At 41.5% G+C, this 25,187-nt stretch overlaps 1 protein-coding gene across 3 annotated transcripts; it reads right to left on the bottom strand.

Moving 5' to 3' along the window:
• Positions 1-1,704: 1,704 nt before the first annotated feature.
• On the bottom strand, positions 1,705-22,676 carry CREBRF (CREB3 regulatory factor). Of its 3 annotated transcripts, XM_067304895.1 has the most exons (9): positions 22,612-22,676; positions 13,140-13,317; positions 12,036-12,161; positions 10,073-11,156; positions 5,183-5,377; positions 3,450-3,639; positions 2,941-3,014; positions 2,483-2,605; positions 1,705-2,241 (listed from the first exon to the last, which is right to left on the bottom strand). In XM_067304895.1, the coding sequence occupies exons 2-9, from the start codon at positions 13,146-13,148 to the stop codon at positions 2,126-2,128; spliced, it is 1,917 nt and encodes a 638-aa protein (XP_067160996.1). In that variant the 5' UTR covers positions 13,149-13,317; positions 22,612-22,676; the 3' UTR covers positions 1,705-2,125. The 3 variants fall into 3 exon arrangements, with proteins under 3 accessions (XP_067160996.1, XP_013813936.1, XP_067160997.1); XM_013958482.2 differs by lacking the exon at positions 22,612-22,676 and having other exon boundaries at positions 13,140-13,436; XM_067304896.1 differs by lacking the exons at positions 1,705-2,241; positions 2,941-3,014 and having other exon boundaries at positions 2,583-2,605.
• Positions 22,677-25,187: the final 2,511 nt, after the last annotated feature.

The raw sequence follows: 25,187 nt of genomic DNA, 5'->3' as shown, positions 1-25,187 counted from the left end.
AGGAAAAACTTTCTGTACAGCTCAGTAGTGGTATTTTGGCCTCCTCCTCCCTTTTGAGTCTTCCAGACTATTTAGACACAAAGTAAGCTGTGTGCACACTCGCAAGTAGGTGGCAGGACTGCCACCTTCATCTGTCATTCTTACTGCACTATTACCGATTCAGACTTTTTTTATAGTACAAGCTTGGATATAAAAATAATCTACGTATAAACAAAAAGGAATCACAGTACAAACAGACAAACTAGAAATGGAGAAATTCCCCAAAGGGAGTGGGGAGAAAGCCTTCATGGACTTTTGCATTTTTTTTCAGCAGCTACATTTGAAAATATTTGGTATTTCTATTTTCAGTAAACAGTGTTCTGTCATTTTTAAATAGGGAGAGAAAAAACAGGGAGGAAAGGGGGGTCCATGAAACCAGAGAATGATCTTGCCTTGAGATAAAGGACTTTCTCATCAAGGGCTAAAGCTTTTAATCTGTACTTTAACACTGACTACAAAGCCAACTCTTATTAGCAGAAGAGCAAATAAGAACTGTGTGTTAATATTCCCCAATCATAGAAACTACTGAATTAACAAGAATAAGTCACATATAAGTTTGAAGAAGCTAGTTTCGAAATACCTGTACAAAAATATAAAAGTCTATAAATTTTTTTTGTTTTGTTTTAAGCCTGTGTTGATCCTTGGAAACATCACATGCATAATAATACATCAACTGGAAAAGTGGCAACTAAGGAATTAGATATTTGTAGCTCTTTTTTCTCTTTACATATATACACATTACAATAAAAATAATTTTATTTTGGTTGTTTGGTGGAAGTATACTACAACAAGCTAAATATTTTTTTAAATTCTCAAAGTTGAAAACTATTTTACCAATAGCTTACTAAAATCCAAATATATTAAAATCTCCTACAGTAAGTGCAGAGAAAAAAGATTTAAAGACTCCGAGATGGCCACCAACTTATCTACCATGGAAGCGAACTACAAGAACAGCAAAATAATATTGTTATGTATGAATGCTCCTTCTGTAGATAATTGGACCCAAACAAAAAAATTCACAGTTCAGTAAGATCCCTAACCCTGACCTTTAATTTTTTTTCTTTTTTCTTTTGTTTTTACATTCAGTACAGTATCATATAAGCTGTGCAAAACTTTACTTAGACTGGCAGTTCGCCATATCAGTTGCATTTGTCTTTGGTACAAAAATAAACAATCGCATTAATGTGCAAGTATTTGTTTTCTTCCGGCCAAAGTACCGAAATTAAGTTTTCTAGAGCCATCTTTTATACAATACATAGACTCTGTGGCATATATCTACATTTTCAACATATTCCTATATACATTCAAAAATTTTAAGAGCTGGAACAAATACATTAAAACCTATAATCTTACCATCTATACATCTTGTTTTTCCCTCAGGGTTTTCTTCATACAAAAACTTTACCAGCTTATACTGATAGCTCTCCCCCCAAAATACAAGGCACAAAGAATATACTTTTTTCTCTTACTTGCACAGACATTTAAATACTATATTAAGCTCAGAAAATTAAAGTCTTATATGGCACACTAGCTCTAATGCCACGTGTGCTATGTACAAGTTAATGGTTGCAAAGAAAGCTTACTGTTTATTCTTTTTTAAAAGAATAAAGAAAACCCAATAATTCTAAAAAAAAAAAAAAAAAAAAAAAAGCAAAAAACCCCCCACTTAAATTGACAGCTTTACCAAAAGAAATGCTTCCTCTTATTTTACTTGGAGCATAAACCTGCCACAATGTCTGGCACATGCTAAAAATTTTCACTAGCAAAAACATGTCTTTGCTTCTAAAACAAAAGTGATACAGACTGGTCCTAGATAACTTAATTTTAAAAAGAGTTCTAATCTCTGTAGTTGAGCCTAAAGCAGCTTTGAAACTATCTGGTTTATGCTCCAAAAATGCTATTAAGCATTTTTTTTTTTTTAAATCATGCTTTGATTTCTTTTACTACATTGTTATTTAAAACAATGGAACCTAATTGTAAGTGTTTATGTAATGCTAAACTGACATGCAGACCAGAATGCAATTTACAATGAAGTACTTGACAACACAGGTAGCATCTGACCGATGAGAACAGGCAAGGAGATGTCTTAAACTTTTGACATTGGTATTCGTAGCCCTACAAGGCCACCAGTGGGGTCTCCTTCTGCAGTCTTCTCTAAAACTTGGTTCACAAATTCTGATGTTTGCCCAGCTACAGGTAGTCCTAAAAAGGAAAGTTAATAAAATACATTATAAGATTACTATTACCTGCACTTATTTGCACATTCCTCTGAGTAATATAAAGCCAATGAACATTTTGGCCAGTGACCAAGCAAAAGGCCTAGAAAGCTTGTAATTAGGCAGCGCTTCTTTTTTTCTCTATTCCAAAAATAGTTTCCAATCTAACACTCCATAAGTTACATGTCTCTTCACATACATGCAAATACATTAAATTTATTGCTTACCAAGAGTATCTTTAATAAGCACATTCAATTTTTGTTCCATGTTGACTCCTCTATCATCTTTAGGAATCTGCACTCGATTAACAATTTCTTGTTTAATAGAGTTGATCACAAACAGTAAGTTATCTGCAAAGAAAAAAACCTAGATGAGGATTACTCCATATTCCCTCTGAAACAAAAGAGATATTCAGTTGTCCACACACTGTCATCTAGAAGAAGTGTTACAGTAAGTGAGATATGACACCTTTAAAATCATAGACAATCCAAACAAAACCATTACATTATTATCTGTAAAGTAGCTCAACACTGCAGATAACCCAATTTACGTTCACTCTATGAAGCAGTCACCAGCATTGCTTTCTCTATAAACTGCCAGTTATGACCCAGGTTACATGAAGATGCAAATCAGAGCCTTGCATTAAGAACATAAGAAAAACTAACAAGTGAAGAGTCATATTTACCATATTCTGTGTTGAGACCCCAGAGTTTTACTTTGTTAGCTTCATACTGGGCTTTCTTCTTTAGTCTACAAGCCCTATAGTAAGAAGAATTAGAACATTTTTCAAAACTTCCAGAATACTAAGAGCATCTGTTTCCATCAGCCACACGAACTTACTATTAACCAATACTTGCAGAGCTGTGATGTACAAAATCATCTACTCACTCACCCTCACTGAAAGCATGCTGCTACCTATATTTGATTAGATTTCACATTTTCTCACTGCATCGAGCATTTGCCCTGCAGCCAAGTATGCCAGCTTCTAATGGAAATAAATCATTAGCTAGGGAACAGACCAACTAGATCTCACAAGCCACTGTTGCCCTGCTGTTTGATAAACAGGTAATAAAGCTGTCACGGGGACTGCCAAGATGAAGCGGGTTCTCTTGAGGCAAAAAATGAGTTAGGCCTTACTTGTACACCTGAAGTAATCCCAATTTACTCATCCAAGCAGTGCTAACTAAGATTTACCTGGAAGCCAGTTTGTTCTTTTCTTTTCTTGACCTCGGTCTGGCAGTTAAGGGAAGTTCACTGACTGGTGTCAGGTCACTGATCACCTTATTCAGTTTCCTCAGTTCATTACCAATCTGTAGAAGTTTTCTGGGGTTGGGAGTCAGGTCTTCTACATCAGTCCTCCGTGACTTCTTTGCTGCATATTTTCCTGTTTTGAATATGCAGAAAATTGGGTTGGGAAGTGACAGAATACGTATACAAACCTGTGAAAAAACATTCTTAAATACATATTATATTTTGGTATAGGTTAAGTTCCTTTGCTCATTACAAAACAAGAGAATTGAATTGTGTGATCCCTATGCCTTTCACAATAGCATTTCCAGACAAACAACTTTGTACAATTCATATTATATGCAGATCAGATAAGAGCAAATACTGCTGGCCAGGACAGAAATGAATTGGAAGTGATGGACAGCATGCACACAACAGTGCTGAAAAAGGTATGTCACAAGTTCAAACACACTTGTTTTGCTCCAACCCTAACTTGCTAACTCTGTGTTCAGCCAGTAAATTCTCTCTCACACAAGTTGTTTAAATTCCTAAATAACCTTATTCCTAAAGTTCTGCATTAAGAAAGAGTATAGGGACCTGGTACTGCAATGATCTTCAGTGATAATAATCTTAAATAACCCAAGTAAGGGCTAGCCAACCCCTTTTAGATGTATTTGAAGCTATTCCAGGCCAGGTTTTCCTGAGGAAACATATGTATTCTAGGTAAAATTTGTATTCCTTAAGATATTCTGCCACTGGTACATGTCTCTCTCTGGATCTTCACTGAAAAATGCCAGCTGTTACAGATACCTGCATGAAAATGGTAACAGAACTGACAAAACTTGTGGTTTAACAGAAGGTAAAGACCGATGTTAAAGATAATAATTTGCAATTGTAAGAGAACATTAATATTACAGCCAGGTTAGTTTATTTCATTTTGTTCCTTCAGTCAAAGGGAACAGCGTACCAAAGAGGTCCTACGACACAAAAACAAACATTATTCCTAAGAGGGGCTTGTTCTCAATGATGTTAGTCATGCTGGAAGCACAGCAAGTTGGCAGTCAAAAAGTTACAGCAATAAAATATAGTTATTAGATCAACTGGTTTAAGCTCCTAGGAGGGTATTTTAAAGGAAAAGTTTATTCGCAGAAAAGAAAGTGCTTCTCTGAGTTGCATTCGCATTGGTGGGAGGAACAAGGAGGGAGGAGCAAGAGGAGACAGTTAGGTCTCATTGCCTGTCCTTCACTTCATATTGCAGATGAAGTGAACTTTGCAACTTTGCATCTCAGACCACTGGCAGCTTGCTTCTACTATAAGCAATACTGAAACGGTCTAACAGCTTCCAGGAGCAAACATCAGTCATGTGACCCAGCCATGATGTTTACAGTATCACAACTGTAAAAATAAATAAATAAATCACAACTCTTGGGGTTTCCAGCAAGAACCTTGGAAGTTACAATTCTCAATTCATCCACCTTCCTCTGGAAGGAACCACACTCAAAGTTACTACTGTATGTTCACTGTGCCTTCCCTGGACACAGTGCTGTGCTCTTAACTGAGCAACAAAGTTATCAGTGTTTTAACGATTTCTTTTCATGGCCAAAACACAACTTCTCAGCAATTTCAGGTGTGGGAGTTTGGCTACTAAGGCGTCAGCCTTCAGCGAAGACATTCACTTGTAACTAGGACTCTATTCTTACCATGATGGAGACCGTTCTTCTGATACATGTTACTTGGTAACGTATCTCGATTCCACTCCGATGGCCTCAGCATTCTTTCTTGTTGCAACGGTGTTAGTTGCTCACTGTACTCCCAAAAGTATCTTCGCTTGCCTCTTTTCCGACAGGATATTGCAGTCATTTCTTTTAAATCCTCCACAGAATCATTTTCGTATCCTAAAAGGATGCATCGTATTGCTTATTTAAAGTTTACAAGACTGTTTCTAACCTTTTAATTGGGGCCTAAGTTTTCAAGAAGTTAAGAGCAAAAAGACAGACAACGGCCTGTTTCACATTATCTTATGGACTCAGTTTTCTGCCCCAACTATTACTGGGTATTTGCCTTAAATCCAGGAACAGACGTTCAGCCAGTGATGGTTCTTCATTTGCTGAACAGAGACAAATTATTTATGCATTGAAAGCCCCTTTCTGTTCTTTGACCCCTTAAGCCCTGTTGCTTTTCTCCCCCACAGTCTCACTACTGTGGAGCACAGATGACAGCTGTTGGACAGTGTTCTTCCACCTTCATCACTTCCTCCATTAATCTGCAGGAAGATAATCCTAACTCTCCTCCACATCTTTAATTAGTCTTCAATCACAATGTGCACAAAGAGAAAAGGATAATCAAAATAAAGATGGATTAGCAAAAGGCTAATAAACACAGCAAAATTATTGCTGCATCTTGCATTTAAACAGCTTTGGGAAATCAATCCAACTATCCATCTCTATTAGAGTAAAGGAAGACCAAGTCCCAGTATAGGAGGCTCTGTTATGAGGGCTATGCACTAAAGTCTGTAAGTAAAGAATATATAAATTGAAGGCATCTGGACAGAAACTGTTCCATCTCTTTCCTTCACCTCTTTAGTGGGACGAAGAGAAATGATCCACAGTAAAGCTACACAGTATTTTAGAGTTACATTATGATGTACATGGTATAACTGTTCTTGAAATACATTGAAACTGTAATGCCACTATGCAGATTGCAACAAAATGGTTAAACCACATTTACGTAAACATTAAAAAAAAAAAATTAAGTCTTACATATGCTTTATAAAATGAAATTAAGACAACCTATATTAAGGTAAAAAAAGTACTATACTGTCTTTTGTACTGAAATACTATATATAATACGTTACATTTAATTAAAAAAAGAACACATTTCAAAACATCATATACACTGCTGAAGCTTAAAGAAAACCCAACCACTAAATGGGCTGCAAGCTTAACAAGCCTTGGCCCCATATACTAAAGCTCTACACCATCTTTTAATAGTAGCACAAAGAACACTTTCTTTATTTTAAAAGTCCATTCAATTAGTTTGTTTGCACTTGAGAAACAAGTTGAAAGAGGAAAAACAAGCTTTCTCGCTTTGGTCTGACTCTCCCTCACCTCGTATTCCAAAGTATGAATAAAAGTTAGGTACAGAAGGACAAAATCCATTCTCAATTCTGTTTCCAATCATTACAACAGTTTCTTTACTTTGATTCACCCATTTATAAAAAGAAGATGATATTTTAAACAAAATGAACCGAACAGAAGCGAACAATAAAACGTGCTTTCTGAAAGACATTTTCTCTTGTATGGTCAAAATGATTATGGTAGATTACATTACATATAGTTTCAAATTCTGTAAGTATTTTTAATTGAACTTCAGTTTAATCCAGAAGCTGTTTGACATAAACATCAAAATAATCTAAAAAATAAATGAACAACCCCCCCCAAAACCCTACTTAATTGCCACTTTAAAAACACATCAAGCTATGCAAACTCATTATATAGATATGCAAAAATGTAGCCCGTCTTCACAATTACACACAATTAGGCCAACCAGCAAAAACAAATCTCTTTAGGAGCTGATGTATACAAACGTAAAACAAGGTTAAAATCAGGACTTCCTGTTCACTTATTTAAACCATGATTAAGTCGGCAATTTAAATTATGCTGACTTAACGCATCCTACCTTGCAACTCTAACATTGGCCTGTTACCGTTTTAAAGCTGTGCAGAACAGTTGAGCGCACCATGTCCTACCCAGGTCTGTAATACAGAGCAGCACAGCAATCTGCTGAGCTTTTCCGCACTGGATTCATCCTTCTTGAATCCTCCTCTTACGCAAAGCTCATGCAGCAGCTCCCTTTCTTCGGTGGGCTTCTAACAAACCTGAAAGTGTTCTTGCACTGACCTTTCAGGCCCTTCGGAAGTCACTCCTATAAATTTTTGGTTCACCACCCTTACTGCGGTTTCAGGTTTAAATTTGCAGGGGTTAGATTAAGAAAAAAGAGAGATCAGCATAGACAGGACTTCTGCAATTTAACAGATAAAAAAAAAAAAAAGAAAGGCACAAAACTGTCTCTTTAACTCTGCCATTTAATCATATTGACTTGTGGCAAACCATTTAGAATGATTCTGCCCCAGCTGATGGTTTAGGTGCTCAGTAGAAATCGAGCGCAACCTTTTTAAACAATTCCCAGGTGTCTACAAGCCCTTTGCTTTTTTAGCTGTTTCTTCTCTACTCCAGTACTGCTGAAGTCTAAATCAGTTGCCACATGCCCCTTTTCTGGGATCTCCTAACTACTTGATCTGAGAAGCAGTCATTTACAACAAAATATGCTCACAATGGTGAAAAAAGTTTAAATGCCAGAACAGGCCTGGGCTGATAAATCCTATCATAAACAGGCTTTGGAAGGGATCAAAACCACTACATCTATATCATGTATCATAATAAAAAAAAACATTGCTGTCCAAACTTGCCCAATAACCAGTCACATTCTTTTAGTTATTTCTACCAGTCTCTGAAGTTCACTAGATCTAAGTATTTCCTTAGACAACAGTAATTCTAGTGCTTTAAGAAGCATTTAAATTAAATGTCTTGTTTTATGGGAAGACTAGATCTCTATTTAAACTACAGAGCATGAAAGTCATATATACTGAAGCCCAATTTAAGAGGATTATAAATTATCAAAATAGTGAAAAAAATTAAATGCAAATATCAGATTTTTAAAATCAGCATTTTAACCTATTAACTTCTCTTTATATATATATATTTTATATATATATATATATATACACACTACAGAAATTCAATGACAAAAGAAGGATTTGTGTACAGCCCTATACACATATAGAGAGGCCCTTTAAACAACAGTTAAGGGGAACAAATTGATTTTGGTGAAGCAGTGTTTCATGCACTCTCAAAAACAGGCAAAGAAGAGTAAACAAAAGCAAACTGCGTATAAAATATATACATCAGAGGGTCAATAACAGCCAAGCCAGTCTTTGTCCTTTTAATAAAATATACCTTCACTTTAAATTTTTGAACTGATTTTGGTTTCAGTACCCTAGAAGGTTAAATCTTCCAATGCCATGTTCTTTTTTAGAATATATTTCCATAGTATTTACCTTAACTCTGAAGGTACAAAAGGCAAAACAAAGCTCCGGTGTGATATAATTAAAATACTTGGAGACACTATCTTCTAATATAATAAAAATACATGGCGATATCATCTTTTAGTATCACCACACTCAAGGTAAATGGCTTCATTTATGTAAAGCTCTAATCAGCTTGTATCAGCCAAGTTCCTCAGTTACTGTACTGCACCATGTAGTTGCATTTAGATGCTGGGAGCAATTGCTTGTCAGCAAAATTTCAAAGCCAACACGTAGCTAATACAATTCCACCAACTGAAATCCCAGCATTTTAATACGATGTCTCTTTTTCAAGATTACCAGGCTTTCTGTGCAGCTTGCCTCCGTGGGCTGCAAGGCACTGTGTAGTTCAGCAATCATGTTACATTACAGAGAGCTGTAATAACTACTCAAAGCCTCAGAAGGAAGAGTAAGTACAGGGAGCTCAATTCAGGAGAAGGGAGGAAGAGATTTTAAAAGGCTAATAAAAATGTGTTATGTACACGTAGAAGTAACATCAAGAGCATAACACTTAACAAGTTTAATGCCCACTGAGGAAATCTCCTTCCAAAATAATTAATCTGATCTTAGAGCTCACTGTGACAAACATCAGTGTGCCTTAGGGAAGCTGCTGTTTTAGAAAGGGAAAATTTCAACTGCCTTTTTTCACCCCCAAAGTTACGTATTGCCAAATGTTTGAATACCTTAATTCTTCTACTCTACTAGAAAGCGTTTATAAAATGTGAATATTATATCCTCTACAATTAAACTAATACTTGGTTACAGTCCTGTCCCTTTCCCTCCAGATTTTATTTTTACAGAATGTTGCTGCTTTGTTACCTTCTAGGTGAAGGTTATTTCTTATTTGTGTTGTTAATGCTCCTTTTCTACATGCAGAAGAGAAGAATTCAGTATCCTTTGCAGACCCACTTAGTGTTACTGCTGAAAGCCACCAAGAAACCATTCTATTAGTTTCAGTGGCATGTATTCTTTGGATTTTGTGGAAAACCATATGTACAGTAGGACTTACATAAATCATGGAATGATTTTACTCAGGCTGTGATTTCATAACAGCTATCAAGAGTTACAGCTCTGAATATATTCAAGGCAGCAGCCCACCAAAGCACTAGAAAGCTCTGCACACCCTATCGTCAATCCACCAAAAGGAAGACAACAATTGCAGGTAGTTGTTTTAATGAACTTAGGCTACCAGCTAGGTTTCCTATAGTGTCTATCACCATTTTTGTTTTATGACCACAGTTTATCTAGTTTTTCTAGAAACAGGGAAAATACCTATTTCACAAAGCTTTCATTAATTACATTTTACAAAGCACTTTGAAAATCTAGGATACAAGCTGGTAACTTAAGACCAGTGTTCTTCATCTGTAATTATAAAACATTCAAAAGCATTCTTTCCCAATTGGCAGACAGATTCATTAACCTTAACGAACCCCAACATTGCTGGTACCTGGTTCTGAGAAAGTATCGCTGATGTCATCATCTTTATCATCTTCATAATCTTCTTCCTCATCATCGTTTTCAGACAGCTCATGCTCACTACCAAATCCTTCATCGTGGTCCTCATCTTCAATATCTTCCTCATCCTCCTCATCTTCTTCAGGGTCTCCTTTGGTTGACTGCTCACCCAAACTGTCTGTGACAAAAAGAGAATAGTTGTGCTCTTCTTTCTTCTGTGAAGAATCCGACACTGACGTGCTGGCAGAAAGACTGCTCTCTCCTACAATAAGCCCTGGGGTTTCCTGGGGTGGACTGAGGAGCAGCTCTTGAGTCTCTTTAAAAGGCAAAACAGAAGGAGTATTGTGACTATGTGGGGACTCTATTCCTTTCCTTTCTTGTCTCTTTGCTACAGCACCACAATAGCAGGTGTTTTCCTTTGCTGCATCTGCATGTGTCTGGCTCAGCACTGGTCTGCTCTGTGGTAAAGGATTGATCTTTACTTTTGCCTTTTTAACATAGTCTTTACATTCAACATGAACGTTCACCTTCTCATTACTGTACACATTGGTCTTCACCATGATTTGTGTGCTGGAAGCAGGCTGAGTTGCAGGTTTGCTCGCCTTTTGAACATAGTCCGACAAAGGTGCCTCAGCCTGAATGGTCTTGGAGGAACAGACTGGGGCTGCTGCTCTGCTTGCAATTTTTTTGCCAGGTAACAGAGAATTTAAAGGGTTTTGTTTTACACTAAAGAGTGAATCAGGGTAATAGAGTGAATCTGAAACAGGCTGGGAGTCCTCGCTGTTAAGCTGAGCCAGAGTTGGTGTTTTGCTTATCACTTCTTCATCTTGGTATGGGCTTGAAAAGTCATCAAGGCCCAAATAATCCACCTCTTTTGTTCCCCAGATATCACAACTGGTTAGTTTAGTGTACTTAGTTAAGTCTTCACAGTACGTATCCCACTGCTCCCACTTTGAGGTGAGAGCAGCTTCTTTGTCCAGGATGTCCGTAAAAGACTCCAAGCTCTCAAGATCTTTGCAGTCCTCCATGGAAAGTAAGTTGTCTCTGGAGCTTTGTTGATAGTCCATTTCTCTGTCCTGTGCACAATAAGACAAGTCAAAAATCAATACCAAAAAAAAAAAAAAAAAAAAAATCTGTCCTCTACTTAAATGGTAAACTTATTTCCGATGAAGTATGAGAGACTGACAACACATGAAGACACCTCAACTTCCAACTAAAATCTTGTTTTGACAGTCAGACTGAAATCTAATTTTCATGCTCCAGCTACAGATCCTTCTGAAGAGACAGCTAAAGATACAAGTCAAGTGCTGATGGATTTCCTTCTTCTGTTATTGCAGATTAATCTGATCACTAGGAACTAAACTAGGACCAACATCCATGCATTTCAAATATGAAAGACAAAGGCAAACCATTCTAGTCTTCATTAACCTTAAGTTAAGTCAAACTTTCCTGTGTGAGAAACAGAATATGCTCAAGTTTACCAGTCCCTGGAAAGCCTCATTCTAGCCAGATCGATTAATGAGTGTGAGCTAACTTTCTCCTTTGACGCAGGCAAAACTAATGAATGCTAACATAAGTACCTCATGAGTCAACTTTTATTTTGCTTCTCTTGCATTCACAGCTTGGCTGAAGTAGCATATAGCTGCTCTTGCAGAAAAGATTGTTTGCAAGTAAGAGTCTCAAGCCCCATTACATAAAATCAACACAGCTCCAATTTGAGAGTTGTATGTCAAGCCTTTCCTACTGCCCGGCTTGAACAAGCGTCTATTGATGAAGCATCACATTTGCTAGACAAGCAGTTAGGCTCTTCCCTGATCAGTAACAAGCACTAATGAATCATCATCTAGCATTCTGAAACAAATATCCTTTTATTACTACATGAATTCAGGTTGTTAATCGAGAAGAGGGAGTTATGCGCACATGTGCATACACATACCCACAGAAAGATGACCTACCAGTTCATACATGAAATCTGGATCTGAACTGCTCGCCAAGAGATCTGTGCTCATCAGAGTCTGCTCTGAAAACACATGGCTCCGAAAGGCGTCCCCAAAAGGAGGGTCCATTCCGCTCACACTGGGCTACAATAAAATTGATATTGAATTTTGACACAAGCTATAAAAGGCATATTCTTTACTTCAACTGAACATAAGAGGTTGTCATTTCATTCAGTTCTCTGAACTCACACTTGCAGTTGGAATGTTTTTACCTATACAGATAAGCATGTCATTTCTCAGAGCGAGAGAATATGCTTCAAGAGCCAGCTAGCAACATTCAGCCCTTTAATCACAAAGGACACATTTGTATTCATCATGTAACTGCAAGAGCATTGCTCATTCATTCTTTTTTGTTGGTCTGAAATTCTCATGTGTTTGGCAAGTTCAGGGATACGTTAGCATTTGTAGAAGAAGGCAGCGAGTACTGGCAAGATCTGGGAGTATCAGTAGGCACTACACGCTTGCAGGGCCTTCATCCTGATATACACCATTTCCTACTAAAGCAGCGTTGGCTGCTTTTAGAACTATTAGAACTTGTAAAACTTTTATCTGAGATCGTAACTACAGCAAAATTTACTACAACTAAATTGTTTTACATCCCTTGAGAACTAAGTGGAGCTTTGCAAATGAACATTAGGCAGGATGACTGGATGCACAGGAAACAGGCCGCCAGGCTTTCTGCTACTTTTAATTTCAGAACTCTATTTCCCTTCCAGACACGCTTGCCCTGAGGGTTGGGAAGGGAGAAACACTGTACTGCTCATTCAGTCAGTGTGCTGATGTGTGAATCACCGCAGTAATAAAAGGCTGTTTTCCAGGCATCCACCCTCATCAAGAAGACAACTTTGCTGAATTCTGCTGGGTGAACAAATATAGTAACAAGAGCAGCAACACAGCTTTCACCGTAGATACCACCAGGACATCACTTACTCTCTTCTAAATTCTCCCTGTTGATGCCAGCCAAATATGCTCTTACACTTTCTTTCTTTCTTTATTTTTATTTTTAATCGGGGAGCAAAATTACTTACAGAAGCAAGTAAGATCATACCACACCAGGCTTACCTGAGGCATCTCCAAGCCCAGATTCCCCAAATCCAATTCCAAACTTCTTGTTTTATTCACTTGTAGATTCCTTTCCAGCTTTAAGTCAGTCTCAGTGAGTTTATACAATCCATGCAATGAATTTTTTCCCTAGGATAACTTCAGTTCACCCTCATGGAGCTCTTCTACTTGTAGACTTCTGTGTAGAATAAGCACAGCAACCCCCCAAGGAGGTAAGTATTCCTTCATCAAAAAAGGTAGTGCTTAAAAAAAACAACCAAAATGAAGTAAGGACAAAAATTTCTCCTGAAAACTGATTATACCTCATGCTGGAACGTATAATGATTTTCTTCCACTGCCGTCCTACCTCAAATGAAAAGTTATAGATGCTACAGAACAGAGTTCCTGCGCAAACCTTTTCAGCTATTTGAGTTACATTTTGTTGCCTTTTTTCCTCACTACCTAGACTACAGACATATGGAAGTCTAGTTCCTAGCTCTATAGATGTAGAAAAGAAAAAAGCCTGCATAATTGGAAAAATGACTAGCATACTGCTGAGTACACAAAAGAGAAACAGTCTTTATGACTAATATAACAGAGCCAATAAATTCTAAAAATGTCTCAAACAAATGTCTCAAAATATTAATTTCAGAATAGGCAGTAATACTGTTTCAGCGATACCTCCTCCTTTTCTTAGAGTTTAATCCATTCGGCCTCAGATAAGATTATATCAATCACTCGCATAGCAACATCTAGTGGTAGAGGGATTACAGCAAGCACCCTCACTGCCCATGGGAAGTCCAGGTCCAAGTATGGGAAGGAAACACCTCCCTAACAGAACAAACTAAAAATTGTGCCAAATTCAGAGTTGCCTAATAAAATTTCTTCTCTATTAATTCTTCTATTAATTTCAAGTAAGGCACAGGCTAACCTGGATGAGTTAAAACTACTAATACATAAATTGGACCAATTTATCAATTTAGTAGCTTCTACAGACCCACTGCTACTTCGGATGTGTATCTAAAGACCTTTTTGAGCCACATACACTGCTTAGTCTTGCATGTGAAACAGCAAAACTGAACTGTAGAAAAGCCAACACCTTAGCACAAACATCAGTAACTACAGCTCCACTAAAATACGACCAAAACTCTCATAAGTAACAGGAAGTGAAAAGCGTAACATCAAAAATAATAAATTTATCCATCGTATCATATGTTAGTATCTGAGGCAACTACATTGCCTTCACGGAGGCTGCTTTCTTAGTGTCTTGTTTTCCTGCGAGATCCCTATCCCCGTAACAAGAGGTTTCTTTAAGAAAAGAGCAGTTAGAGTAGCATTAATCCCGAAGCTGAACTTCTACAGCTTTGCTGTAGAAGCAGCGTTCTTTGAGTCTTTGTGCCGAATTCTTCGCTCAGCATTGCTTCGAAGTTGGACTTCAGTGCAAGCTGCTCAGGCTACATTTATTCTCTTGCTTTGAAAAGCAAATAGCAAAGTAAAAGTGTGCTCTTACAGTAGAGATATGTTGAGAACCCCCCTCCCACAAGCACATGACAGCATATTAGTCCTACTTTCAGACAAGACCTCTTCTATTTTGTTAAATTCAGTATATATACCTTGAGACTGAGGTAAAAACAGATATTATGCAAAAAAATCTTGACTTATCAAAACGTACTGGTTTTCAAGTATCAGTTAAAATAACAGGGAAACAGAAATCGCAAGTCCAATCATGCACAAGACACCGTTCTCGATGAAACCATGCTAGCAATGCCAAAACCATTCCCTTTTAGGGTTCTGTGTCAAATAAGAGCCAGTCCTTTCTGAGAAAAATTTCTTTCTTCCCTAAAACTTCCCGGGAACTCCTCCTACTTGTTCTAAAGTGACATTTAAAGTTAAGTTTGTGTCCCAAGGCAACATGCCTCAATAATCCGTCTCACTTCCCACAGTACACAAACTGCAATGGAACTAGTTCTTCCTAAGCTATTAAACTTTGCATAAATGACAAGTTCACTTTGCAGCCTGGCCTAATCTAGGAGAAAAGGGCTGTTCTTTAAAACAAATAACCAGTGCAGATCCTTGATTCTCATATTTTGAAGAAAAAGGCAAGGGTATCATCTTTAACATGAAGCTACACATGAGTAGTATCCGAGTTGCTTTCCATGCAGAGTTGTGGAGATTGCTGTCTTTTATAATAGAACATCAGCTTAATACTTCCTGGTGTCTGCAACATCTGCATTCACACAGAAGACTGACAAAGTTCTGCCACTGCACGACACAAAGCGGAAGGCAAAATTTGCTTCTTCTTTAGCGGGTATTTTGTTGTGTTTTTGCTAGAACACATATCTCAAGCAAGTCCACTGTCCTTCATGAACAACTGTGAAAGGACGGTGAAACTTAACCTGTACCAATGCTGACATCAACAACAACTGACAAACACTTCCAAGTTTCAGGACAGGGAAGCTTTTGGATCATTCACAAATCCTCAGAACAGACATTAAGTGTTTGGCATATTTTTACTAGTTCAAAGACTGAAGAGATCTTTTAGCTATAAACTTATACCAGTATCTAAGAATGACAGTATACCTCCTCCCGTTCAAAGGAGTATATCAGATAATCTGATTTCCCCCCTAGTTCCCTTTAGAGTTCTTTAGCCTTGACATTTTCTAACATTAATATTTAAATGTTATTTGAATCTCATTAGGATCAATGCAAGCATTCTACAAGATGAGATTTTTTGGTAGCTCTGTGGAGGGAAAAACATGGAAGGGCAGCAAGATGAAACACGCTACTTTAGAGAGCTGCACAATCTAGGTATGCTTCAGGCTTGCAGCAAGAGCAGACCTACTTTCAACTGCTTTTAATTTTCCCAGATTCATCAAGATCTTCATTAAAAGACACTCAGTGTTCACTCTGAACCATCAGTATTTTTTCATGAACTGGTAAATTAAGAGGCATAGAACTAGTCAACCACACATACGGAAACACTGATGCAAAATCTGAACCAATTGCAAAGGAAGTAACTTTATAGACCTCCCAGTCGGAGTCCTATTTTTACAGAATTTATCATTATTGGCAGTGTCAGCTTAAGACGGAATTAGAACAGAATAGTACAGATGTTACATATCTATAACAAACACAAATTTGGAAGAACTGAAAGATCTGTGGCAGAGCTCAAGAATAGCAGTGTAGGAACTACTGAACATAAATAAAGCAGCCAGTGCTACAAAGAATTTCTACTTTAGGACACTTTTCATTAATGCCTTACACTAACACACACACACATACACTGCCCTGTTGAGATACAGAGGTGAAATCCTGCAGCTGCTTCCCAGCAACCCAGCTGCAGGTGGAACAGGGAGCTGGTGGCACCGGGCAGGGTGCAGCCACTCCTTTTGGCAGCAGCTTGCAGTTAAATCGGATTAAGGTGATTAGGGAACCAGCCCCCGAGTTTTGTATTTTGGGTTTTTTTTTCTTTCAGATTCTTGAGTCACAGCAGCGCGCAGCTGTACCCCTACTTGTGAAAGAAGGCTTCTTAGCTCACCGGAAGCGTGATGAAGGGCGAGACATCTCAGGACCTACTCCTTTCACTGAACATTTAAGAATTAAGGGTGCTGATGGAAGGACACATAAATATATTGTGCATGGTTTGTTAAAATCCCTAGGCGCCCTCAATAAGTAGCCAAAAACTGTTCAGTAGAGTCAATAATTTGTTAATCTAAGACCAAATCCTACAAAAAACTCTGCATTTATATGTACCTTTTGAAAGCACACTTTTAAAACAGTTTAATAGAGGTCCCAAGCAACGTGGGAAGACTGACCTTCAAACATCCTAATGGCAGGCTTATTACACAACATTAAATGTACTGCTGCACCGGTAAATTGGCATTTAAACAGATACAGCACCTTAACTCTAAACGTGCAGCGTAAGGAGACAGATGGCAGTTATCACACACATGCCATTCCCGAGGCTAGTAAAACACCCTTCTGCAAAAACACATCTCCAAAGAAGCCCCCAGAAGAGAAAAACCTGAACTGCAAACTTTCAGCTTGACAAATGCTGAAATATCTTCCTCAGTCACCTGTATGAATCATTTGTACTGTAGTTATAACTAAAGTTACTATTTCTGTCTCAGTTTAGATGTATATTTTGTACAACTCGAAAAGCACAGAGAGTGTAGCTACACCATTTTAATGATTGCACAGTACCTATTATCCCAGCAGCTAAGTGCTTGTTACAGCTAAAGTACATTTCACGAACAATTACATTTTCGTGATGGTGACTGTGCATCATACAGCATAATTTGTCGAAGTTACATTTTCGACGCAGATAAAGAAAAAGCACACATCATGAGAGTCTGCCAATGCTAAACCTATAAACTCAGGTGAAAACATTCAAATGCCACGTTCGGTTTCAGAGAAGGCCCCCAAAGCATGCTACCTATTTTAAAAGGGCAATCATGGACTACACTCTCTTTGCTATGCTTGGATGTTTTATAAAGTAGCACAGTTAGAGATGCAAGAAGGTCTCCTCCGCTTCTGTTAAAACTTTTTTCTCCTTCCACAGTTTGTACCAATTTGTTTCCCATTACAGAACATACTCTGCTCAGTGCTGTTTTCAAGTGCAGAACATATTTTTCTTACTGTTTGAGTGTAATGTTTTTGTTTTTCCCTTCTTTCTGCATTACTCTTCAATTGTTACGCAGTTAAAAAAAAAAAGTTTACTTTTTCCACTCCCACCACAAAGTCGCTCTCTTTTTTTTCTGTCGCGCGTACACAACACCACTCTGGTAAAAGGTCTTCCTCTACTTTCACCCACTATAGGTTTCTTGCATGAGAGGTGAGAGAGTCAAGTCCCTCTTCCGTCTCAGTGATGTATTTGTATTAAAATGCTAGTATAAGCACCCAAGACTCTCTGCCTTCTCTATCCCCAAGGGCAAACAACAGCTTAGGACATCCAGATCCTGCGTTTGACAGATTGCTGCCCTTTAAAAGGACTAGTGAACTGAACAGTTTCACTTCTCTTAGTCTCTTCCCTTCACAGGAGGCAAACTGCTACTTCACCGTCTTTGCTCCCATTCCTCTACTGTCTTGTTCCCCCGACTTACTTTTTAATTCTATTTGCCCAGAGCAGACAGGCTTCGAAATCTCTAAGTGCCACTGCTGAACAGGACGCCTGGTCTGGAAGCACACATACCATGCTGCAGGTAAAAGAGCTGATGAATTAGCAAAGAGAACATGGCACTGCATTTTTGCTTGAACTACTACCCTTATATATGAATTCCAGCTACCTAACTTTGGAGGGGTATTCCATGTTAGCGTGGCTACTAAGTGAATAAGCAGATACCAGCATCTGATCATAATGCAAGAGGTAGGAGAAAAGAAGTGATTTTTTAAAAACAATTGTACTGAATTTACATATTTCATAAAAATTATACTCTGAATAATGTATCCCTACTATAAGCACTGTAAATTCTGAAGCAAACACTGAGATTTTACTATTATCTCAGTGCCAAAAGTGGGAAATGTAGGATGTTTTAACTTACCGGGAAAAAAGAACTATATTAACATATTTCAGTTCATTTTTAAGACTTTTTATAGTAAAAAATGAATTGCATAAAGCTTTATTAAAATACCACTGTAGAATTAGCAGAGTTGCTTGCACAAGGGAATTAGCAGCAAGACTGGCATTCAAATCTTTTTTTTGTGGGGCAGAGAATTCCCCTGACACATAAGCATAGTCAAAGCAAAGACAGAAGACAAAATTAAAATGAGACAACAATTTAACTTATGCTTTCCAGGAATATCCTTACATGATGGCTGTTTCTGGAAGTGTTTTTTCTAACAGTATAATTATTTCAGGATAAGAAAAGTTAAGCAATTCCACAGTGCTCTGAAAAAATCTTAAAGATGAAGGAATGGCACAATCTATTCTACTCTTCATAGTGCAAAATTATGTTTCGTTAGACTTTTGTTAGAAACAGGTTATCAATATGGGATGCTTCAAGCCAGCCAAGAGCAGTCCACTTACTCATGGTTGCTAAACTAGTAAGGGAGGTTAAGTCAGAAAGAAGTCAAAAACAGCATCAGTCAAAAAAGACAAAGTCAGAAACAAACATAAGAGTTCAAAATCAGAAGTAGGATTTTTTTTCCTTACATAACAATGTAAATGATTATAACAAGAACTAACCTATAAAATCTAAGACTTTCACAAACTTTTTGGCTTGACAGAACAAGGGCAACTTTCAAACATTACTTGTGAATTGCAAAATATGCTTTTAGTTTAAAACATCATTTAATTAGGTTTTGCAAGCCACTTATCACAGACACGCAAATCATGGGAATCTAAACCAGTGCCTTATTTATACCCTACTATCAGTCTATTAGTTGGACAGAAGCTTCTATCCCCAACGAATTCCTGTTAACACTGAAGTGGCTCCAAATGTTTGCTCTTCAAAGAGCTCTTTTGCCAGTCTCATCGTTTATTTAGAAAAAACATGGGGAGGATATTCAATGGCTTGATACCACTGTGGCAGCCTTTTCTTATCAGTAGGTAATATCCTCCATCAAACACAGATCAATTCTTTCTTTGCTCAGGTAAACCAAAGGCTACAAAACTCTGTATGAGCTCTTTGCCTTATCATTCATGCCTCCTGCCAAGAACTATCCCTGAGCATTGATATTTCTATACCACACCTTTCCTGCAAAAGCAGTCACCGAAAATATTTCCCATAGAGAAATTCTGACTCCTCATTTCAGTTGCCAACAATAAAAAAATGCCCAAGTTTCTAAAATACCTGTGTTTATCTCTCTAGAGTTCTCAGTATAAAGACATAAATGTAATAATTACTAAAAAAACCACAAAAAACGTAAAGATGCTTAGAAGTCACTTGGTCAGGCAACCTTATGTTAAAGATTAGGCAACCTTTTTATTATGCTCTTTAAAATATTTTTAAATGTTTGAAAGAGAACTTTATCAGAATCTGATTCTGTTCTGCAGGTTTCACATCGCATAATGTCAACAAGTCACTCCCAAATGGCAACAACATAAATATTAGGCTTACTTTAAATGAAAAGTTAACGTTTCAGCTGGCATAGCTGAAAGACTGAAACTGCTTAGCCAGTTGGGTAGAGACGCTTGAAAAGGAACATGTGTTTTATACTGGAGTGTGACAGAGCAAATTCTCGTTATTAAATTAACTTTGAGGGCTGATCAGTTAGGTTAGACAGCATTTTGAGAGCACAGGGGACTTTTCGTGCTGCACAGTTGTGTTAAAGAACTGCCAAATCACAGGAATGAGATTAGGGCGCACCAAGAATACTAGAGGCACCACTATATGAAATACACGTCAAGGCCGCGCAACGTCAGGATGGAGGGGAAATAAAGTTTAGCCTCAGGTCCTCGGGCACGTAAGGAGCTTTCAGCAAGCCGGCCCCAAGGCAAAGCCTGCCTGGACTGAACTCAGAGGCAGCCAGAGGCACAAGACCACCCGCGCTGGAGCCACTGCAAGGAGATCGCCCACCGCCGTGACCGCGGTGACCCGCAGGAGCTGTTCGTGTGCCCCAGCGGGAACGCGAGTCCGTAGGAGTCGCTGCTAAAAGCGAGGAGGGGCACCGAGCCGTGCCTCGCTCCAGGAGAAGGGAAAGAGCTCGGGTCGACACGGAGCTAACTCCGCGCTGCCAGGCTCGGCACGGAGCAGCCTCCCCCCGCGCGGGGGGTCTCGCGTGGGGCCCCGCTGCCCACGGCCCCTCCGGGCGGCGCGGCGCGGGGGCGGGCGGCCGCCCTGCCGGGAGCCCGGCGGCGCCCCAGCCGGGGGCTGCCCCGGCCCGCCCAGCGGCGCGAGGCTCCGCGGGCCCCGGCGGCCGCCGGGCAGCCCCCGCCCGGCCCCGAGCGCCGCGGCGCCGCCGGCCCCCGCCGCCCTCCGGCGCCGGGGCCGCGCCCCCTGCCCCTGACCCACTAACACACCTCCCCGCCAACATGGCCGCCCCGCCAGCCAGCGCGCAGCGCAGCCTAGCGCGGCGGCGGCCGCCCGCCCCGCCCCTCCCGCCCGCGCATTGGCTGGCCCCGCGCGGACGCCCGCGCCCATTGGCCCCGGCGCGCGCCGCTCACCCGCCCAGCGGCCCTTTCAAGCTTGGCTGAGGCAACATGTAAACAAATCCCGCTCCGCGGCTCCTGAGGGGGCTCCGCCGCTGCCGCGGCGCGCCGGGGCCCCCCGAGCGGCGCTGGCTGCCTGCCCGGGCGGCGCGGGGAGCCGGGCAGGCCTCCCCCCGAGCAGGGGGGCGGCGGGCTGCGCTGCCCCGCGGGGGGCTGGCTGCCGCCCCCCGGCCGCCGCGCGGGGCTGGGGGCGGCCGGCGCGGCGCCCCGCGGGACGCGGCTTCCCCCGAGCCGCCCCGCCGCCCCCGCTGAGCCCAGCTGAGGTCGGGAAGGGGCGACCCGGCGGAGAAGGTCGCTTCCCGAGTGCGCGGGGCAGCTGGCCCCGAGGCCTGCCACCAGCCCGCGAGCCCTCGTAAATCGCCACAGCCCCGGCCCCGAGTCAGTCACACGGAAGCCCGGGTCCGAGCAGGGGACTCCTTACTCGCCTCCTTCCCCGGGCATTTACTGAGTGTCCTTCTCTATTTTCCTTTCTTCACCCCATTTCTTTCCTATTGGCTTGAACCCTCCCTGCTAGACACTAGTACAAACTGAACCCCAGGCGCAACTCCCCCCCCCCCCCCTCAACACTACAGGTTCAGCCTGTAGCTGTCCGAATCTTTTAAACAGGTAAAAACTGGAAGATATAACTCTTCAGCCTGGAAAGAAACAAAGCTCAGGAATGGCAGAAGCCTCTTGCAACAAGCTGATCCGCTGTGTTGAGCACAGCAGCGTTAACTGCACTGATGCCTTATATAATGACAGCCAAACAGCCCCTTCACCCGTACAACCAGAACTACCGGCCTTCCTTGGAAGGAAGGCATTTTAATGTCTCTGGTGTACACTGCACGACTTACTTTCCTTGTAAAGACACCCGCCGCTTCTGACAGATGCAGGCTGGAACGGACAAGCCGCCGCCGAAGCCGCGCGCTGCTCCCCGCACATGCTGCCGCTTTCCCTCGCGTCGCCCGTACCCGCCTGAGGACGTGCACTCGCTCATCTCGGCGCCCCTCGCAGCCCCTGCGAGCCACGCCGGTGCCGCCGCCGTGCAATCGGGCCTGACACCTCAGCCGAGAGCGGCAGAGGGACCCGCACGCCCCCCGGCGCACCGCCGCTCTCCGGCGGCACCGGCTGCCACACCCCCCACAGCCGCGAGCGGCAGCGCGGGGCCGCGGGCTCCCGGCGCCCCGGCGCCCCTCTCCGCCCGGCACCGCGCCCTCCGCCAGGCCGGGCGCCGGGCAGACACACCCCCGCCCCGCGCCCCTGCCCGGCGCCGGCCGCCCCCCGCGCCGGGCAGCGCGGCACCGGCACCCGCCGCCGCCGCCGCCCGCCCGCGCCTCCCGGCCCGCGCCCGCCGCCCGCGCTCACCGGGGCGCCGCGGCCTCAGCAGGGGGCGCCGCCCCGCGCGCTCCGGCCCGGACCCTCCATGCTGCTTTGGGGTTTGTTTTGTTTATGTCCCTTCCTGACGGGCTCCCGGAAATCGCGTGACTCGCCCCCCTCACGTGGGAAGGGCGGGCGGGGGAGCAGGCGGGAGCCGGCCAATGGCCGCGCGCCCTCCCGCGCGCCAATGGGGAGCGCCGCGGCGGGGCCTCCCCCGTCACGTGACGGCGGCGGGGCCGGGCCGCGGCTCGGGTGTAAAGCGGCGGCGGCGGCGGCCGCGCCCTGCCCGCGGCACCGGCGGGGCGGGAGGCGGCGGCGGCGGCGGGGGGGGAAACAGCCCCCCCCGACGGGGCAGAAGAGCGAACCGGCAGCCGCTTCCTCCTGCCCGGGCTTTTCGCCCCGGCGTTGCCTTCCCCGGTGCATCCCGGCAGCGCCCGGGCCGGGCCGCACGGAGAAGAAACCGCGGGCGGACACGCGAGCCACCTACCTGCGACACCCGACGTAAGTAGCGCTGCTGTCGTTCCCCACAGAGGGATGCAAACTTCTGTAAAATCTCCAGAGCGATTTCCACCGAGTGCCACAAATCCAAATATCTGAGTTTGACTTAAAGTTGCCAGTGTTTATAATTTTACATCTTCAAGACTTAGTGTGAAGTCAGTGCCTTAAAGCTTCCTGATTTTTACCTTGAAATACATAATTAATATCAAAATGCGTACGGAGATCAGACTGTTTCCCTTCACTTCCAGTCCTCCCCTCTCTTTCAAACATCAAGAAGCATTTCTAAAACATTTTTTCATTCTCTTCTGTTGCCACAAAGCAAGAGGACGCTGCTACAGGTTTGATACCTGCGTTGTTTGTTAAGCACCAGTGGCTGAATCTGTCTGCTCTGATTTCCTGCCATCATGCAAAATAAATAATAAAAACAAAACCCCCACAACCTAGAACAGTGTTAATTCTTGGCACTCATGTAATGGATAATTCTGTAATCATGGTGCAGACAGTGCGTCACACAACATTCAGCAAAACAGAAACAAAACATTATCCTTTATCTTCTTCAATTATGTTATTACCTGGTATCAATATATTTATGTTTCAGAGAAAATATTAAACATTCAGATAAAGAGAATTTCTTTAATCTGGAAAGCGCCTAAAACTGTGCATGTGGCTTGTTTGTCCAGGCTTTGCATAACCATTTGCATCGAATTCACCACAGGTGAAACATGCCCTTTGAACTTTGTTTGCTTTCTCCCATACCTTCTATAATGGGCAATAACTTGGAACCTAAAATAGAAAGTTTGTTAGAAAATTACATAACCGATATACTAATATCTATTTCTTTGCCAGTGGATGTTTTCTTTTCCTGTTTCCTTTCCAGTTTAGATGATCTATCACATTTACCCTATTTTTAAAAACAGTTGCACAGTCAAGATTCCCAAGGATATAAGAAAGCATTTCTCTTCCGTGTTATGTGAAGCATAACTTACCTTGCCCCTTCCCCCCTTTTAAAAGACTTTAAGCTTGTGTAAGTTCATTTGGATTACAATTTTCTTGTAAATTATTTGCCACATATAAAAACTTGTATACCACAGTGATGTATTGTCTATGTGAAAACACTACTCTCAGTAGTAGATAACTTGGAAAAAAAAGTACAATTTCCAGTCCCAACAGTTATCCTACTTGTTTACAGCAATGGAAGTGTTCTTATTTCTTCTGCAATTCACGCTACCTTTTTTTCAATTACTGCAAGTTATAGCCTTTTGTCAGGATCTGAGTTTCTTTGACAGTGCTGAATACTATCCCACTAAACAAGTTAGCAATGCTATCCAAAAGGAAAAAGGGGAAAATGAACTGCTCCATTAGAGCCTGGTACATAACAATAATAAGGCACAGTTATACAGAACTAGAGAAATAACTGCAGTTTATGTGGACATGATTTAAGGAGGTAAGAAAGTACACATGATTCATGTGTATGAGATAGAATTTATATGCTTTGAAGTTATTCCTTAGCAAATGATTTCTTTTTTAAACTGTTACTAGATTCATTCCTGCCCCTGGAGACTCAGCTGATATTGAGGAGCCTCAGCTAGTTTTCATCTCTGGCCTACACTGTCCTGTGCTTTATCAGCTCTGTGATTCCACGAAGCATCAGACAGCGTAAAATAGTTGTTTCCTTTTCAATTTGCTTCTTACTGTCTCTATCTGTATCCTCCAAAACAGCCGGGGGCAAATCAATCTCCTATCAGGATCACTATTTATGCCTCATTCAAACTAGTCATGTCATCTGTGCTCCTCTCTAATATCAGATAGCGAGAAGTTCATGGGGAAGAGATTCTCAAGTTTAGCACTCACTTCCGCCCACAGACCTTTCAGCAATTTTGTTACTATTTCAGAACCACCTGAGAGATCTTGATATGGGCAGCACGTGTTATCATCTCATTACACCATTGGACTGTATCACAGTTTATCTGCATCATCTAAGTTTCTTTAGCTCAGGTCTGGCTAACTATTGTTTGATTAAAACCACAGAAGAGCACATCATAACTGTTACACATGGCACAAGAACA

This window comes from Apteryx mantelli, chromosome 14 (assembly GCF_036417845.1).
Source record: "Apteryx mantelli isolate bAptMan1 chromosome 14, bAptMan1.hap1, whole genome shotgun sequence".
In the NCBI taxonomy this organism is placed as follows: Eukaryota; Metazoa; Chordata; class Aves; order Apterygiformes; family Apterygidae; genus Apteryx; species Apteryx mantelli.
Note: the sequence above shows the minus strand (reverse complement) of the source record. Positions and strands in the feature narration are given on the sequence as shown.